The following is a 20,467-nucleotide window of genomic DNA, read 5'->3' as shown; positions in this document are numbered from 1 at the left end:
GAGATGCACTGACTTGGAGTGAACAGTACCCTGGTGCCCAGGAGAGTAGTTGCCGGTGGAGTACTCCCAGAACTACGCACCAACGGGGTACAGGAGCCTAGGTCAGGCAGAAGCTCCAGGCAAGCTTGATAACACCTGCACAGCAAAGGGACCATCAAGGACCTCACTGACCCTAAAAATCCAAGACTCAGTAGCAAAGGGAGAACCGAGGACAGGACCAGAGCCTCCAACCCCACAGGGTTCACGCTGCCGTCATACAGACAGCAGTGGAAAAACCACCAGACAGGGACCCCCCCCCCCCAGTTGCTCTACGCCACGGGGACCCACCAACCAGAGACAGGTGCAGGGAAAGAAGGTACCAGATTATTACACCGGCACTGGGACAAAGGGGACCTGAAGGTGAAACCAGCCAGCCTCGGGTAACCTGTTACCACCAGAAAGTGAGTAAAGAAGCAGTTGAACTGAACCCCTTGTGTGGACTACCTTCTTCCGACACCTGTCGCTTTACTTACCCTCTGGGTCCTGGCTCTGCTTGCAGAGGCCTAGCATCCAGGTTGCCACTAACACCAGCCCCAGTAGTGTACATTGTGCAGCGGCGGCTCCATCTACATAGCCGTACACCACAAATGGCATCACATGTGAACACTAATCTAATCCCCTGTAAATAACCCACTTTACAAAAAGGGCCCAGAGCAGGGAACCGGGCAATAGCCACCAAAGTGACATTCCCCAGATATTCACTGGCCGGGACAGAGTACCCCATAACCCTGGGTGTCACAGAAAGGGTCTACTAATCTGGTTGATTAGTCAGCTAAGGATCTAGTGTTTTTAACTTTAGTAGATCATGAATGCTTCAGGCTGGAGACCAGGATCTCTGTGTGAACAGCGCCCATGCTAAACATTTTCCACACCACCAATTTGCCATAACGCTCCCCTACACCAAGCTATGGTAAAGAAGGCTATGTAGGATTGATATGAAATATCCTCTAATATTTGGGGGGTAAAGGGTGAAAGAAAACTTCAAATAAGAAAAAACAAAAACATCAAGACTGAAAAATACAGTGTGCTCAACAACCACCACCATCTAAAGAGAAAAAAGGAGGAGGCAGGACACAAACTGCGAGTGATTAAATTGTGTTTAATACATTGTTGGAAAATCTTGTATAATATGGACAGATTACAAGATGTCATCAAAGACCTTAGCGAGGATCGACATAAAGCATAGAAGCACATTTACTTCAATAAATCAAACTATGGAAGACGAGCGGCGGCCGCACGCAAGAGAAGATGTGATCAGTGGAAGGGTAGCAAGTGTTTGATGGCAGCACAGATCCTGTATCCTGCCATAGATCAAGCACCCTGAGGAGAAGAATTTGCCAGCAATAAAATATCAGCTATTCTGCCAATCAGACAAAAGAAACAGAAGTAATAAAGCTCCTCAGAACCTCCGAGTGGTGGTCACTAGTGATGAGCGAGCACTACCATGCTCAGGTGCTCCGTACAGTTAATGCTCGGATGGGCGCAACTTGAGTACCCGAGTGTGAATATATGAGATTGTGGGTTGTATTAATAACCTAGGCATGTTAACAATGCAAATATTTTTAGTCTTTTGTCTACTGTCGTACAGGAACTCCAACTAGATGGCCAAAACATGATGCCCCAGTCAATGAGATCCAAGATCAGTAGTTCCGCTGCTCACATACCAGGCGATATCCACTGTCTCCCAAATTTTGGTTGGCCTACAGCTTTTGTATTTCCCGCCAGTATGGTCTGTAGTCACAGCTTATACTCTTCCAGACAATGGATACCACAACCGTAGCATGTGTATTCTGCTCCAGTCAGCCACAAAAACCCACCCTCTTCTCAGTCCAACATGCATGTACAAAAAAAATTATATTATATATATATATACACATATATATATACACATATATATATATATATATATTTTATATATATATATATATACACATATATATATATATATATATATATATATATATTATATTAGGGCGGCACTCGCCATCCCGTAGGAAATTTTATTGCTGCATTACATTCAGTGTGGGAGAGAAGCCGGAAACCAATAGGACGACTGCCGTATCGTTATGCGCTTCAATGGGTCCTACATCGTAGATTAATGTAGAACCTGTTGAAGCGCATAGCGAAACGGCAGTCGTCCTGTTTGTTTCCTGCTTCTCTCTCAAACTGAATGTAATGCTGAAAGGACAATGGCTTATTTGAGGCCACTGAGATACTAAAGAATAATGGAATGATTGCTTTACTCTAATTACCAATCTTGTACCTGGCCTTCTGTGTACCTTAAACTGACAAGCAAGAAAATATCTAATAAAACGCAACAATGAGATTGACGCAACAAGTGCTCCGTGATGGAAATAGTCTGCATCCCTTAGAGCCGTGGACTGCACTCTACGTCCATTGGTCCAATAGTCTTTAGTCCACAGCTATCTCCTCACACCAAGTATAATGGAAGTAAATAGGGAACTCAAGCATTTTTCCTGAAGATTTTGCAGGAAAAAAAAAAAATTCTTGAGTAGCCTGTTGACTTCCATTATACTCGGTACATGAGCCCAAATCAAGCCCGTACGAGTGTTTACTGCTTATTACGAGTACTGAGAACCCGAGCATGGTAGTGCCCGCTTATCACTAGTGGTCACACATCATCACCAAACAATCATCCCAGTTCCTTTGGTGGACTAAAATTGATGAATTCTGAGTCCAGAGCTTGGAGGGCGGCCTCATCCAGGACTGAAGATCAGTAATAATGGCAGGTCTGTAGGATGGTCCTGGATGGACTGTGTCCTCATCACGACATGCTTTCAGAGAGACCTATGGAGCCTGACGGATGGAGCTTCTTTAGTCAATGAGGTTCTGGATTACTACATAAGAGCTCTTATTTTTAGCAGTTTGATCAGATAGCTGTAAATAGGAAAGAAGAGATGACTATTAGTACAGATTAATAAAAGCCTATTTAGATGAGCTGAATCAGTTTAGAAAGCTCAACTAAAAAAAGCTTCCATAAACCTGCCGGAAATCACCCGGGGAAACACTCCTTTATGGTGATAGGATTGTCCATGCCGGCAATGCATCCGATATTCGCAGTTGACTTATTGGCAATAATGAGGAGATGCACACAGAACAGACCATATAAACAATCATTTACTGCCCAGTCAGCCGCTCTAAGTGGGGTGCAAAGGGAAACTCAGCAGAAAATTACCTAGTGGCGACTGGAGGAATGGCACTGCTACTTCCACTGGCCAACTGGACTCTAACTTCATGTCCTCAGCAAAAAGGTTTAGCAAGTCTCATTATAATCAGAGGCAGGATTATAATAATTGATAACATCTCTATAACAAAGGATTCACCATTCACAATAGATGTCACAGCTCACCTCCACCTCCTGTATTGACAGATAACAGTTATATACAGTACATAACACAGGATCCACTATTCACATTAGGTGATATCACAGCTAACCTCCTCCTGTACAATGACTGATAACACCTCTATATACAGTTGATAAGAAAGGATCCACCATTCACAATAGGTAATGTCACAGCTCACCTCCTCCTCTAGTACAATTTGCTTTGCACAATCTCATTGGATATTTCAATACAAAACATATGGTTGGAATCTGGTCATCGCAGTTGAGCTACTTTTTTGTACTGTAAATGATTGTTGTACGTATACCCTCTTTCACTTGTAAAGCGCCATGGAATAAATGGCGCTATAATAATAAATAATAATAATAATAATACTTGTATTGTTTTTTTTGGAAACTGAAAAATAGTTTGAAAAACACTCAGTGACCGGAGTGAAAATTGCAAACATCTAGAATTTTTATTTGTAATATAAATATAGAAATTGTGATGTGTGGAAAAATTTTTAAAAAAAGTCAAAATTAGTAAAAAAAAACCTCCTGATTTACACAATAGGTAATTTTCTGATGAGTTTCACATTGAGCCACCTTTGGAGACAATTTTCTATTTTCGCTACCATATATGCATGTTTGTACGGCTAAACATCAGTTTTTCAGTTGGGTTTCATTCGTCAAAATTTGCATTGTTTGATTTCTATGGCCCCATTGTTGCACTTTTTATTGGTGACTGCAGAATGAGGCGTCTGAGATACGGTCATTGAGCTTCCAACACTTTTATGCCTTTTTCTGAGCTGATTTATGACTACAGATCACATCAAAGTTGATTGTTCGGGGAAAGATGGAGCCTGCAAAAGCCGAACAGTGCAGCATTTATAATGAGTTGTAATTTTAAGAATTACTTTTAGCCATAAATATATGCATACAAAATGGACAACCCCTATAGAGAGAACCTGAGGTTAAATGTGGCAGGTTTCGGTCTTGTTTTATTCCCACTGCTCCAGAGTATTACACTTTTTCTTTCTTTTTCTTTTTACATCTACCATACGGTTCCAGAGATATGAGCCTTTACTTTTGGTGCTACGTTTTAACATTTTATTGTATTTACTAAGGGGGTTAGAATCCTCTCGTGACATGTCTTTTGGCTGCTCTGCACAATTACTCTGTGAGATGTGTCAAAAGGTAAAGACCATTAAAATTAGTAGAAAAAAACCCCCAAATGTCTGTATCCAAATAGTAGATAGGAAAAAAAAAAAAGGAATACTCAGGCGCAGCCAGCATAAAATATGAGCAAATACTCTGACAGGTCCTCTTTATGCAAATATAGAATCTTATTAAATGTAATATTTTTAAGTTCAATTACTGAGAGGATCCATGAGCCTGTGAGTCCTGCTGACCCCACCCACTCCCTACTGATTGGTTGCTCTCCTCAGATGAGTATATATACTGTATGTGTGTGAGAGGGTTGAGCAGGACTCTCAGGCTTTCTCTAGCAGTCCTGCTGACCCCACCCACTCCCTGCTGATTGGCTGCTCCTCAGATGAGTATACATCTCTGTGAGTGGGGTCAGCAGGACTCTCAGGCTTTCTCTAGGAGTCCTAAGTTCAGGGTAGAGCTGGGCTCAACTGCAGGTATGGGGGAGGTGCTTAAGGGAAAAAACGTTACAGTAGTTTAACAAATCCCAAGCACACAATCAATTACAACAGGGTAATGCAAAAAGTGTTTTTTTTATTGTGCAAGCAGAAAGAAAATGCCACTACCGATAAAGCAAAGCCAAAGCAAAGCCAACGTTTCGGCCTTCACAAGGCCTTTGTCAAGGACTTGCCTATGAGAAAATGATAGAGATTATTTACACACCAATAAGTGAACCAGAATATACATATTTACAAGGAGTATATATACACATACGTTAATCAGAGAATGACGGGTATAGACGGATTAAACGTCCGATAAACGAGCCAATGGTAGGGCGTTTTGCTTTTCAAGAATAACTTGCTAGATGGGGAGAGAGATACATAAGTAAACACCATAGGAAAAATAAGAGGCAAAAAGTACAGTGACTACAAGTACGCGCCGGTGTATTAATCATTCAAAAGAGTATGCCGGCGGGCAATACATAGATAAATAATACCTATACGCTCAGATCCATCAGGGGTGGGTAGCATGGCGAAAAATACAGGACATAATGCATTGGTGATACAGATATATAGAGAGGTTTTTTCTAGGAGGGCAAAACCAGGAGGAGGCAACAGAGTAGACAGTGTAACTGCTATCCTATAGGTATTACACATGAGGTTTAAACTGCATGCTGTATGTTAAAATTGCTAGCAATGGCACACAGGTAAACAGTAAAAAATGCATAAGCGCAGTAGACAGTATAAAGCTTATAACATACCCAGAGTCAAGGAGGCATGAGAGGTGAGTGGGTAGATGGAGGAAGTGCCTATGGAGAAACAGGATACAATGATATAAAATGCTATATACACGGAGACCAGGCTGAGTAGAGGCCAGCAGTATATACCAAGGTATTACCTTACAGAGCACAGGGGCAGGGGGCAGGGTCCCAGAGGTGCAGGCAGGAGGCATGTGGCAGTGGGGTCTATAGAGGAGCGTCTTTTTTCCCCTTCTGCATCCTTATCCCCTCTCTACTGTCACACACAGCTCCCCCCTATACATCCTTGATGCTTACCCCTTATTTACATACCACACATGCATGTTACACACACAGTCACTTATAACATACATCCCCTATTCATATATCCCCGTTTTATTCCACAGATGCAATGCGCAGGCGCACACTGGCGTGCACAATTACACACATAGACTGGGATCCCCTACGTTTACTCCGCCCCTTCTGTGACATCACGCACTTATGAGCACCTATACCCTCAGTCACAGACAGAGACCCTCCTCCCTTACCACGCCCCCTCTGTGACGCTACGCGCGCACGTGCGCTCAGTCCAGTCACCCATACAGACATGGATCTTTTTCCTTAGTCCGCCCCCTCTGTGACGTCATGCGCGCACGCGCGCTCAGTACTGCATGTCACCATTCCACAGCACCTCTCCCGCCTCCCCACTGACGTCACACGCATGCGCGGTAACACGCCCACGTCATCACTGACGTCTTGGGCGCCTGCGCACTGGCCTCTATGAGTCACACCAGGAAGTATCGCCCAGGATACAAATAGACGCTCCTCTATAGACCCCACTGCCACATGCCTCCTGCCTGCACCTCTGGGACCCTGTCCCCCTGCCCCTGTGCTCTGTAAGGTAATACCTTGGTCTATACTCTTGGCCTCTACTCAGCCTGGTCTCCGTGTATATAGCATTTTATATCATTGTATCCTGTTTCTCCATAGGCACTTCCTCCATCTACCCACTCACCTCCTATGCCTCCTTGACTCTGGGTATGTTATAAGCTTTATACTGTCTACTGCGCTTATGCATTTTTTACTGTTTACCTGTGTGCCATTGCTAGCAATTTTAACATACAGCATCCAGTTTAAACCTCAGGTGTTAGACCGATAGGACAGCAGTTACACTGTCTACTCTGTTGCCTCCTCCTGGTTTTGCCCTCCTAGAAAAAACCTCTCTATATATCTGTATCACCAATGCATTATGTCCTGTATTTTTCGCCATGCTACCCACCCCTGATGGATCTGAGCGTATAGGTATTATTTATCTATGTATTGCCCGCCGGCATACTCTTTTGAATGATTAATACACCGGCGCGTACTTGTAGTCACTGTACTTTTTGCCTCTTATTTTTCCTATGGTGTTTACTTATGTATCTCTCTCCCCATCTAGCAAGTTATTCTTGAAAAGCAAAACGCCCTACCATTGGCTCGTTTATCGGACGTTTAATCCGTCTATACCCGTCATTCTCTGATTAACGTATGTGTATATATACTCTTTGTAAATATGTATATTCTGGTTCACTTATTGGTGTGTAAATAATCTCTATCATTTTCTCATAGGCAAGTCCTTGACAAAGGCCTTGTGAAGGCCGAAACGTTGGCTTTGCTTTATCGGTAGTGGCATTTTCTTTTTGCTTGCACAATAAAAAAACACTTTTTGCATTACCCTGTTGTAATTGATTGTGTGCTTGGGATTTGTTAAACTTCTCTAGGAGTCCTGACAGCAATTTAACAGCTTTTATCAGGTAGAGTTTTGTAGCTGTGGAAATTACTTACAGCTCTTTTGTCACTGCTGATGACACTATGAAATATTAAATGTTTTCTTTAAGCTGTTGAGGGCGTCTTCTTTTGTCATTGCCTTCCAGTCATCAGGCAGGTCTGCTGGTTTGGCGTCATATTCTTCAGCAAAGTTTCTATTAAATTTGCCAAAAATGAATTTCCAGTAATCTGAGGACTTGATGCTGGGGTCGGGGTCGATGTTCCAGTCTGGATAGTACTTCCGATAGTCTTTGTATGGGTGCCATGTCCCACCTGTGTCAGAGTTACTAAAACTAGTGTTAGACACAATGTCAGTAGAACAAATGCTGTTGACTAAAATGCTGCTATAATAATCTCTGTATTTTCCCAAACCTTGCGGTCTATGAACAGATGCTAAGTGATGCGTATGGTCGGCTCCTCCAGCCTCACAGGGGACTTTACAGAACGGACACTGACGGCCACATCCGATCACCTTCCTGAACAGCTCATCCTCCGGCTTCAGCTTGATTTTTGAGAGTAAAGATCTTAAACTCAAGGATTCCAGCTCTTTTAGAATCTGTTTTTCTGAAGACGCTAGAAAGTCCTGAATACTAGCCGAGAAGTGCCGAACATTAACTTGGTTATTGAAAGCTATGATGGCCATGGTTTCCTGTGAAATGACAAGTTGTTCTTTTAACTCCTTCTGGACATTTTCTAAGAACTGAGGAATGTCTTCACTCTCCAGAATGGTCTCATCTCTAAGGACGTTTCTCACGTCTTTGATGATCGAGCTGACGAGATCTACCTGTAGTGGTTGAAGAGTCGTTTGCTTCTGATATTTCTCTTTAATTTTATTTTGAATCCATTCTTTACAAAATGTTTCATAAAATGTTATATATTGAACATATTTCTTGAAACACATTTCATCCAGTAAGTCCTTCAACAGATTGTACTGGAAACCCATTCGACTTTTGAATATTTGGTTGTTTGAATCCTGTAAAATGTCATCGACCATCTGCTTCCCCAGATGATTGTAAACGTAATCGGTTATTGCGGGGCTCAGACACTTCTCGCAGAACTGTTTGCCTCGGGTTTGGGATTCATCTTTTGCTTTAAAGACATTAAGAAATACAGTCAGGTAGTCCATCTTCAGGTTGTCCATGCAGGTTCTTGGGTCATTCCTTTCTATGAAGCGATTGTGCATCTGCTGAAACCTGGTCGATGCTTTTCTAAAAATAAAGAGCTTGATGTCCAACTCAAACTGCAACGTGAAGTGGAGAGATTTGTTCTGTTCATCTTCAAGTTGGGAATTAATCTTCTGAAGAACTTCCTGGCAATAAGTGTCGTCATAGTCCTCGTTGGTGTTTTCCATCTCACTAACATTCCTGTCGCACATTTCTATTATTGAGGTGGCAAAGTGATGAAGCTTTTCATATGATTCTTTTTTCTTCCCACTCACTTGTTTCCATATTTTTACAAACCAATGCATATCTATATGGCTTTCTTCAATAATAAAGGTGGATTGTTGTTCTGTCAATGTCGTCTCAGCCAATAATGCCTCGTTTATTTCCGGTCCTTTGCTGCTCATATCATTTCTAAGTTGCCGGAGAACTGCATCACTCACCTTACATCTCTTCAGTTTCTCAATTTGTAAATCTGTCAGGGTCTTCTCCCACATGGCATGAAATTCACCTTTAACTTCTTCATCACTCAGCTCATGGTCCTTCTCTCTGCAGGTTTTCAAGAGGCCATCGATTTTCTCTTCGATCAACGCCTGGTACTTCCTCTTGACGTCCCGAATCTTTAGGTTCCCTTTCTGTATAGAAACTATTTTATTATACTTGTCCATTGCATTTCTCTTGAGCTCGTTTCTTAGACCTTCAACGCTCCTTTTAAAATCCTCCCGATATCTTTCTATCAAATTAATGTTTTCTAAATCACTTTCAAAGTATTTCTCTATCAGTTCTATCATTCTCTTCTCTTCATCATGCAGCAGCTGATCCAGATCTTTGATCGTCTCTTGTGAGTTGTTTTCAAAACTTTGAGTTTGTTGATTCTTAATGTAAGTTTCTTTCCTTATTACCCAATTATGGACCTCTTTGGTAAAATTCCACTCCCACTGAGAAAACTGCATCGCCAATTTATTATAGGCATCAGCCACCAGACTGTTCCTGAAGCTGAAGATGAATTTCTCATGTTTGACAGCATTCCACAAATTTTTCACCCACTCACAAAAATCCGGTATTGTTAAAGCCCTGCCTAATTTCTTTGTTTGTAGGAATTGTAACAGATATTTTTTAAGATCGGAGACGTGTTCACTGTATCCGGAGTTTACAGGAGCCATCGGTGGGACCCCCTGCCACAGTCCCGGAATGTACCAGTTGTGTTTGTCCAAGTCATAGTCCATGACATCACTGAATTTGTCAAAGCCACTTTTCTTTTCCATTTTTGCAGCTGTTTTTGTCATTTCATCTAATTGTTCTAGAAGCTTCTTTCGATCCCTCATATTCTTGTCATGTGCAGACACATCACTCACGTTCTGATGGATAAACTGGCAGTTTGGCTTCTTGCCAACTTCTTTCATCCTTAGAAATGCATGGACAACTATCTGTAAAATATCTTTCATCTCTGTAGTATTCTCCATGGCCATATTGACTATAGTGACATCACTCAGCCCAACCACAAGTGTGGCCAACTCATTGTCGTGTTCATAACTGTCTGCAAGAGAAGCCAATTCAGGAGCTTTCAACCCTTCAGTGTCGATCACTAGGATAAATTCACAACCCATAATCTTCTGGAAGTTCTCCTTCACTTTAATCAGAGTCATGAAGGCTCCTCGTGTACATCGACCACTGGCCACGGGGAACTGTAGACCAAACATGGTGTTCAGGAGGGTGGACTTCCCCGTACTCTGCACTCCCAGCACAGTTATCACTCTCATCCTGCATTGTCCCCCGGTCTTCTTATCCAGCTCAGTCAGGACATCAGTTATCCACTGTAAGGGAATGTTGGAGGCATCTCCATCAATCAGCTCCAATGGGAACCCATCCAGCATGAGATCGGCAGCAGTGCCTGGGAGGTGACTGAACTGTTTGGCAGATTCGTTTTTCACTGTAGAATATTCAGCTTCATAAAACTGTCCCAACTCGCGAAGAAAATGCTCAATACCTAATGAACACTCTGAAATTCTCTTGTCAAGCTGTTTGAGTTCTTGGGCGTTGTCTGCTCCTTCAGATTGGCTGCACTTCTCTTTATATTCAGCCTGTAGTTTGCATACATTGGTTCTTGCAATGAAATCGAGCTCAAACTTCATCCACTTAAGAAAATATTGTTTCTCATCTCTAGATATATGAGTAAGTGCATTAATAAATAGTGCCATGGCTTCTGGAAGAGCGTGCTTATTTTGTTCACCATGAAGAAAATTCCTTTTTGCTTTTAGGCTTGACCGATACATTTCTTGATTTTCTCCACCTTGTTTTGTCATTCTGCAGAATTCCTTTTCCAATTTAGACAACTTTTTCCACAGATCTCCTTGCAGGGTTAAGCTTTCATTCTTAAACTTATCTACGTTTTCTATCATTGAGGTGATGTTAAGGGCGTATTCTCTCGTTCTCTGAAATTCCAGAGAGGCTTCATCTATATGGATGTTAAGGCCAGAGACTTCATTAATGTCTTTTAATATTATCAATTTAGGATTTTTTTTCAATTTGCTATTTATTATTTTTTGAACCTTTTTAATGAATTCTGCATCATTCATGGTGCCTGATTTTAGAACAACATTTGTTGTCTCAATCTTCAGGACAGAAATTAGATTTTGCACGTGTTTCTTTGTCTCTGGATCAACACCTTTGTCTTTACTTGGAGTGACAATGAAATAAAACTCTGTGTCAGAGCGACTGAAGGATGATAATAATCGGACATGTCTCTCACACATACTGTCAATAAATATAAAGGTAGTTGATGAGATTCGAGTGAGAAAGGTGAACTGCTCCCAGTTGGACTCCACATCTCCACGTAGATTGGCCACAGAAATCGGCTCTGGGAAAACATCAGATTTACCACTAGGAAAATACCAGGACATTTCCACCAGCCCATCGGATATCTTCCTCTCGATGTTCCCTCCTTCCATGTTGTCATGTATGAAGAACTCATGATGTTGTTGAGTTGGGTTTAGAACTTGATTTAGTATCTTAGATTTTGATAACTTATTTGGCCCCAGCCTGACAAAAGAGAAGATCGGCATCTCAATATTCACCACATTGTCTTCTCTAAACCCTTTACTATCTGCTAAAGACTGAGGTCTCCATTTCTTCACAATATCTCTCATCACCCAAAGCAAGAAAGTGAAGCCTGCACCATCATCTGCAGGAAGCAAGAGAGGAACGGGAAACTGGCATATGGACATTTTTGTTATCAGTTCTTGCTGCAGACATTTATCTGAACAATTCAGGACTGCACAAAGAACATCCAACGGGTGAGTAAAATTTGATATCTGTTTTTGCATTGTTTTACTTTTGAAGAAGTCAAATGGATCATCATCTGCACCTGAGCCCAGGTTTGACAGATCATCATCAACTTCTGTTTTTCTTGCATTTCTGTGCAAGGCTATAAGATTCATTAGGAAATGTCCAGGAAGATCTGCTGTGGTTTTTGGCTTGTCATGATTCAGATTCTCTAGACCGATGCTTAAAACATTCCTCAGAGTCAGCTTCAAGTTGCTTGACTTCTCCAGTCCCAATTCAACCAAGAGTGCCTTAAAAGTTTTTACTTTGCCTAAAAAGAAAAAATATATTTACAAATTATCAATATAGCTTTGATACATTTAAACATACTAACTGTGTAAATTATATAACACATACAGTTATCCAGACCCTAATCATTTGTCAGTTCCATTAGGCTATGTCCGCACACTACAGTTTTGTGTTCATCACAAAACTGTACCCTCTGGTCAGAAAAAACGCAGCCTGTGGTGTGAGGTAGCGACCACCTATATTGTAAATGGTTGCTATGTATTGCCATGGAGTAGGTCCTCTGCAATATAAAACCTGAAATCTTTACTATGGGACCTGTAGTTCAACAAGTCTTGCTAATCTATTAAGGGTTAGGTTCTCTTTAAGAATAGCCAGAGTGCTGGATGGCTCTGGCTATTCACATTCGTCCACCTATGGGTGTGTCTGGTCTTATATAAGAGACTGTTTGTTTTGGTCTCTGTGCTTGGAAGCAGTTTTTACTTCCTGGAGGCACCCTGAGGGCAGAGCATGTGGGTTAGACCCGGCTGCAGTTTTCCCTGTTGACACTGGCTAGGAGGTCAAGTGTACGCAGCCTGTGGTCGCTCTGTGCTTAGGAAGCTGGAGTCCGTCTGAGGATCTGGACTGGCAGGTGTTTGTGTCTGAGAGCAAGTCACAGTTCCTTATTGGTGATCCCAGTAAAGCAGTCTTCCTAGGTGTCCGTGGGAGCCCGGCTCAAGCTCCAGGAAGGTAGCCTCACACAAGGGGTTGTGTACTGGTCAAAGTCAGTGAGTGGAGAGTGCCACACTTCCACTTGGATACCACTGCTAGTGGATCCAATGCCGTGCAGGTGCACTCGTGAATTAAACAGACTGTATAACATTTGTTTCTATATAGCCAAAGGAAGGCTTTGCTTGAAAGCTCTTAAAGTGTGTGCCTTAAATAAAGTGCCTGGACTATTTAAATAGAAACCATTCCTGTGTGCCTCAATCTAGCAGCCAAGCTAGTGTCCCCCAATACATTCAGAGAGTGCAGCCTCAGCGTGGTCATAAAAACACTTCCAAAAACACGTGTTTACCATGCGTTTTTGAAAATGCGTTTTTTATTTAATTCAATGGGTGAAAAATAGTGATGGCCAGACCCAGACTGTAAATTGATTCAGGATAGCTGGCCGGGCACCAGTCCCCCTATAAGTCTATGGAGACCAGAATCAGGCACTTAGAATTAGTGCTGGAAAGGATGGGGGAATTGCAGCAGGCGCACTATACTTACCGAGTCACCGATGCAACTGTACGATCCCGCAGCTGCTCATTCCCTTCCGGGGCCGCTCATTACCTTTATTGCATATCCACTGCTTCCCCCGCCCACCTGCGTCTGTGACTGGTTGCAGTCATATGCTCCCCCATGCTGAGTGACAGTGTGTCTTATGCTTCCAATCACAAACCTTGACTGCAGGTCTATATCGTACAGTAAAAATAAATTAAAAAAAACTTGTTGTACGGTCCTCCTATATTATGCTACCCAGCATAGATAAAGCATACGGCTACAGGCTGCAGGCCCCAGCCGTGTACTTGTCTTGGCTGTGTATCAAAATAAGAGGAATCACATACAGTGCCTACAAGTAGTATTCAACCCTTTGCAGATTTAGCAGGTTTACACATTCGGAATTAACTTGGCATTGTGACATTTGGACTGTAGATCAGCCTGGAAGTGTGAAATGCAGCAAAAAAGAATGTTATATCTTTTTTTATTTTTTTTAAATTGTGAAAAGTTTATTCAGAGGGTCATTTATTATTCAACCCCTCAAACCACAAGAATTCTGTTTGGTCCCCCTAAAGTATTAAGAAGTATTTCAGGCACAAAGAACAATGAGCTTCACATGTTTGGATTAATTATCTCTTTTTCCAGCCTTTTCTGACTAAGTAAGACCCTCCCCAAACTTGTGAACAGCACTCATACTTGGTCAACATAGGAAAGACAAAGGAGCATTCCAAGGCCATCAGAGACAAGATCGTGGAGGGTCACAAGGCTGGCAAGGGGTACAAAACCATTTCCAAGGAGTTGGGCCTACCTGTCTCCACTGTTGGGAGCATCATCCGGAAGTGGAAGGCTTATGGAACTATTGTTAGCCTTCCACGGCCTGGACAGCCTTTGAAAGTTTCCACCCGTGACAAGGCCAGGCTTGTCCGAAGAGTCAAGGCTAACCCAAGGACAACAAGGAAGGAGCTCCGGGAAGATCTCATGGCAGTGGGGAAATTGGTTTCAGTCAATACCATAAGTAACGTACTCCACCGCAATGGTCTCCGTTCCAGACGAGCCTGTAAGGTACCTTTACTTTCAAAGCGTCATGTCAAGGCTCGTCTACAGTTTGCTCATGATCACTTGGAGGACTCTGAGACAGACTGGTTCAAGATTCTCTGGTCTGATGAGACCAAGATCGAGATCTTTGGTGCCAACCACACACGTGACGTTTGGAGACTGGATGGCACTGCATACGACCCCAAGAATACCATCCCTACAGTCAAGCATGGTGGTGGCAGCATCATGCTGAGGGGCTGTTTCTCAGCCAAGGGGCCTAGCCATCTGGTCCGCATCCATGGGAAGATGGATAGCACGGCCTACCTGGAGATTTTGGCCAAGAACCTCCGCTCCTCCATCAAGGATCTTAAGATGGGTCGTCATTTCATCTTCCAACAAGACAACGACCCAAAGCACACAGCCAAGAAAACCAAGGCCTGGTTCAAGAGGGAAAAAATCAAGGTGTTGCAGTGGCCTAGTCAGTCTCCTGACCTTAACCCAATTGAAAACTTGTGGAAGGAGCTCAAGGTTAAAGTCCACATGAGACACCCAAAGAACCTAGATAACTTGGAGAAGATCTGCATGGAGGAGTGGGCCAAGATAACTCCAGAGACCTGTGCCGGCCTGATCAGGTCTTATAAAAGACGATTATTGGCTGTAATTGCAAACAAGGGTTATTCCACAAAATATTAAACCTAGGGGTTGAATAATAATTGACCCACACTTTTATGTTGAAAATTTATTAAAATTTAACTGAGCAACATAACTTGTTGGTTTGTAAGATTTATGCATCTTTTAATAAATCCTGCTCTTGTTTGAAGTTTGCAGGCTCTAACTTATTGCATCTTATCAAACCAGCTAAATCTGCAGGGGGTTGAATACTACTTGTAGGCACTGTAATTTAAAAAAAAAAGCATGCGGTTTCCCCAATTTTGTTGCCCAACAGCTTGGGGCTAGTATTCTCAGGCTGGGGTGACCCATGCTTATTGAGCCCCACAACCTAAGAATAGCAGCCTACAGCCACCCAGGATTGCCACATCCATTAGATTCAACAATCTCAGCACTTTACCCGGCTCTTCCCGATTGCTCTGATGCGGCGGCATTTTGGGTAATAAGGTGTTAATCGCAGCTCACAGCTCCAACTAAGCCCTAGATTAATAATGGGAGGCATCTATGAAACCCCCCTATTACTAATCTGCAAGTGAAAAGAAATAAAACACAAACACCGCAAAAATCATTTATTTGAAATAAGACAAAAAAAACCACCCTCTTTCACGACCTTATAAACACCAAAAAGGGGGGAAAGCAAGCAAAATTGCAACAATTGTAATAAAATAATACTTTATTTATGACAATTAAAAATACATATTGATCAAATGGAACCGCCCAATGACGGATGGAATATTAAGATGGGGGACACAGCACCTATGGTGATAAACCATACCACCATTAATTGCAGGGATAATGTAAAAAATCTTAATATATACATATATATATATATATATATATATGCTTTTCGGTAAAAAACACAGCCATAGAAATGAAATGTAATACTAGTGTATCAAGGCATAAAGTAGCTATTTGAAAAAGAAAGTGAAAGAGGCAGTGACATTATCATTGAAAAGCATACATAATATTACCACAGTGTAAAGTATCCACAGCGGGTATAGGTGCAACGGCCCCCACCAACACTGACGCGCGTTTCGCAGCTCGTGTGCTTCGTCCACGACATTATCCCTGCAATTAATGGTGGTATGGTTTATCACCATAGGTGCTGTGTCCCCCATCTTAATATTCCATCCGTCATTGGGCGGTTCCATTTGATCAATATGTATTTTCAATTGTCATAAATAAAGTATTATTTTATTACAATTGTTGCAATTTTGCTTGCTTTCCCCCCTTTTTTGTATTTTCATTGCATATTAGCAAGCTTTTTGACGGCTTTGTGGCATTGGTGTTACGACCTTATAAACCCCAAAAATATCCCTGCAGGTCCGACGTAATCCGCATGAGGTCCTATGACTATTCCAACTCTGCTACAAGTGAATTCCCAGCGCACGGTCATGGCACATGACTGACCGCTGTGGACTTCAGGTAGAGACTGAGCAGCCATCAGTGGTGACGTCACTCAGGTTAGTCACGGCCACAGCTGGAGGTTCCCACGGCCTTCCACTTGTGACTGCAGGTAACTTGACCACAGATGACTTCAGTGTCAGTCTTTTTCATATTGGTTGTTTATCAAAATGGGGGGACCGCATGCAGTTTTTTAAAATATTTAATTAAAAAACGCATGCAGTTCTTCTTATTTTGATATACAACCAAGATAAGTGCACGGCTGGGTGCTGCAGCTTGTAGCAGAATGCTTTTTCTGTGCTGCGTATAATAATATGAGGGGACCCTGCATCAATTTTTTTAATTTTAATGTACGATATAGACCCTGCAACCGGAGTTTTTGATTGGAAGCGTCAAACACAGTCACTCAGCATGGGGGTGCTCTGACTGCAACCCATCACAGACGCCGTGCATATACAATGAAGGTAATGAGCAGCCCCGGAAGTGCAAGCGTACAGCTGCGCCGGTGACTCAGTAAGTATGAAGGTCTTGCTCCTACCCCTTTGCGCCAGATTCTGGTCCCCATACACTTATATGGTGACCGGCATTCAGCCAGATACCATGGATCAATCCCCCGCCAACTCCTGGTATCTGCAAGTGCTCTCATCACTAGTGAAAAACGCAGGGACAAAACGCAAATAGAATTGACATGCTGCAGTTTTGTGGTCATCATAAAACTGAAGCATAAAAAAGCAACGTGTGCACAGCAAAACTGAAATCTCATAGACTTTGCTGGGGAAGAAAATGCATGCAGTTTTGTACCACAAAAAAAAGCGGCAAAAAATACAGTGTGCGCATGAGGCCTTAGGCTATGTTCACACATGAAGTTTTTGGTACGTTTTTTAACATGATTTTTGCTTTGGTTTTATGCAAATCCATGGTTATAAAACGCTGCCTTCACAGTCCCAGCAAAGCCTATGAGATTCCACAAATCTCATGCACACACACAACACCTGCGGTGTTCTCTTAACGGTTTGGCTTAGTTTTAGTTGCGTTATTAAAAGAATGAAAATGTCAATTATTTTCAGCGGTTTTGCCTTGGTTTTTCACCCTAGTGATGGGTGACTCTCAGATACTCTGGATCTGCGTGTCTAACCGGGTTAATAAACCCGATTCCCGCCCGGTAATGATTTAGGGTATCTGGCGTGAAGCCGGTCACATATACGTCTATGGGGACCAGAATCCGGCACTTAAAAATACTCATGGAAAGGATAGGGGGATTGGAGCAAGCCCACTATACTTACTGAGTCACCAGCGCAACTGTACGCTCCCGTGACCACTCGTTCACTTCCGAGGCTCATTACCTTCACTGCTTTCCCCGCCCACCGGTGTCTGTGATTGGTTGCAGTCAGACGCTGTCATACAGGCGGGGGATGCGTCTGACTGCAACCAATCACAGACCTGGTCTGCAGGTCTATCGTACAGTAAAAATAAATTAAAAAAAATTGGCGTAGGGTCCCCCATTATTATAATTCCCAGCACAGAAAGCCTATGGCTACAGACTGCAGGCCCAGCCGTGCGTGTTATTTTGACTGTGTATCAAACCAAGAGGGATTTCATGCGGCTTTTTTTAGATTATTTAAAAACTTTTAAAAATGGTGTGTGGTCCCCACGAATTTTGATACCCAGCCAAGATAAAGTCCGGCATCTGGGGGCTGGTATTCTCGGGCTGGGGAGACCCATCCTTATTTGACCCCCCCAGCCTAAAAATAGCAGCCTGCAACTGTCCAGGATTGTTGCATCCATTAAATGCGACAATCCCAGAACTTTACCTGACTCTTCCCGATTGCCCTGGTGTAGTGGCAGTCTGAGTAACTCTTTCACCACTTTATTAACCCCAAAACACTCCTGCAGATCTGACATAATCCACCCGAGGTCCCACGATGATTCCAGGTCTGCTTCATCTGAACTCATATCATGCAGACATAGAACAATGAATACCCGATGTGAGGTTCAGGCAGAAACTGAGTGTGCAGCGCCATCAGTGGTGACGTCACTCAGGCTACTTGCGTCACTCAGGCTACTTGCGGTCACAGGTGGAGGACTGTGGGAGCCTCTATCTGTAACTGTAAATCAAGTGATGTCCCTGCTGATCGTGTGGCTCACTCAGTCTCTGCCTGAACCTCACAGTGGCCAGTCATTCTTCTATGGCCGTACACTATGAGTTCAGGCGGCACGGTGGCTCAGTGCACTGCACTGCACTGCAGTCTTGCAGCGCTGGGGTCCTGGGTTCAAATCCCACCAAGGACACCATCTGAAAGGAGTTTGTATGTTCTCCCCATGTCTGCGTGGGTTTCCTCCCACACTTGAAAGACATACAGATAGGGACTCTAGATTGTGATCCCCAAAGGGGACAGCATTGCCAATGTATGTAAAGCCCTGTGGAATTACTAGTGCTATATAAATGAATAAAATTAATAATGAATTATTATTCAGGTGTAGCAGAGCTGAGATCGTCGTGGGATGTGTGGATTTCATTGGACCTGCAGGGGTGTTTTGGGTTAATAAAAGTAGTAAAAGTGGGGGCATTTTTGTCCTTGGTATAGGATCCCCCCATATTATGATACCCAGCAAAGGTAAAGCATACGGCTACAGGCTAATAAAGGGGTGAAAGAGGGTTGGGGGTTTTGTATTCCAAATAAAGGATTTTTTTCGGTGTTTGTGTTTATTTACTTTTGCTTACAGATTAGTAATTAGTATTAGTAAATAGTATTAGTATTAGTAAAGACACCTCCCATTACTAATCTAAGGCTTAAGGGCAGCTGAGGGCTACCATTAACCCCTTTGTACCCCGATTGCTTGCCATTGTACCAGGGCAATCTGGAAGAGCGCGGTAAAGTTCTGGGATTGTCACATCTAATAGATGCAACAATCCTGGGCGGCTGCAGGCTGCTATTTTTAGGCTGGGGGGAATGAATAAGCATGGGTATCCCCAGCCTGAGAATACCAGCCTCCAGCTTTCAGGCTTTATCTTGGCTGGGTACCAAAATTGGGGGACCGCACACTGTTTATTTTTTTTAAACGCCACATGCGGGTGCCTTTTATTTTGATGCACAGACAAGATAACACGCAGAGCTAGTGGCTTCAGCCTGTAGCTGGAGGCTTTATCTGTGCTGGATATCATAATATGGGGGACCCTACACCAATTTTCGTTTATTTATTTTTAGTGTACGTCAGACCCGCAGATCGGGTAGGTGATTGGAAGCAGTAAGACACCGTCACACAGGCTGGGGGCAACCAATCACAGATGCCGGTGGGCGTGGAAAGCAGTGAATATGCATGATGAGTGGCGCGGACGTAGAAGGAGCAGCCGTGGGAGCAGATTACAGTCTTACAGTGGTAAGTATAGTGCGCTTGCTTTTTTTTCTTTTTTTATTATTACCCGAGTGCGGGATCCAGATAAATCCCGGCCCAGGCGTGACACTCGAGTACTTTTAAACCCGTGCGGTTCTGGACTTGGTCCGGTCATCAATTACCTGAGTAAGTTCAAAGAATGCAGTAAGAGTCAATGTGTACCACCCCGCACTCGGCTGCCTGCCGAGCCGCTCGGATCCGGGCTCGTTTCGGTGGGTCGCTCGAGCACCTCCGGACCCGGGGGTCACGTCGCTCTGAAGGGAAGCTGGCGCTACATGAAGGGGGGTGGTCTTCGATGGGGAGGTTCACGGCCGGGGCAGTGGTGTTTTAGGGATTTAAGTTCGTGACGCCACCCACGGGTTGTGGTGAGTGTGGACACCACCGCTGCCGTTAACTAGGCTCCCGGGGACGATGGTATGCATCCTG

The 20,467-nt window shown here is 43.2% G+C and overlaps 1 protein-coding gene across 3 annotated transcripts in view; it reads right to left on the bottom strand.

The window, feature by feature from the left end:
- Positions 1 to 2,166: 2,166 nt before the first annotated feature.
- LOC142245684 (interferon-induced very large GTPase 1-like) overlaps positions 2,167 to 20,467 on the bottom strand; it is a 38,562-nt gene continuing 20,261 nt past the window's right edge. For all 3 annotated transcript variants that reach the window (XM_075318613.1, XM_075318615.1, XM_075318614.1), the window contains exons 3-4: positions 7,590 to 12,323; positions 2,167 to 2,937 (exon numbers count right to left, since the gene is read on the bottom strand). In XM_075318613.1, the coding sequence (XP_075174728.1) occupies positions 7,615 to 12,323 (4,709 nt within the window). In that variant the 3' untranslated portion in view covers positions 2,167 to 2,937; positions 7,590 to 7,614. The remainder of the gene's footprint in view (positions 2,938 to 7,589; positions 12,324 to 20,467) is intronic.

The sequence above is a fragment of the Anomaloglossus baeobatrachus genome, chromosome 7 (assembly GCF_048569485.1).
Source record: "Anomaloglossus baeobatrachus isolate aAnoBae1 chromosome 7, aAnoBae1.hap1, whole genome shotgun sequence".
NCBI classification, from domain to species: Eukaryota; Metazoa; Chordata; class Amphibia; order Anura; family Aromobatidae; genus Anomaloglossus; species Anomaloglossus baeobatrachus.
Note: the sequence above shows the minus strand (reverse complement) of the source record. Positions and strands in the feature narration are given on the sequence as shown.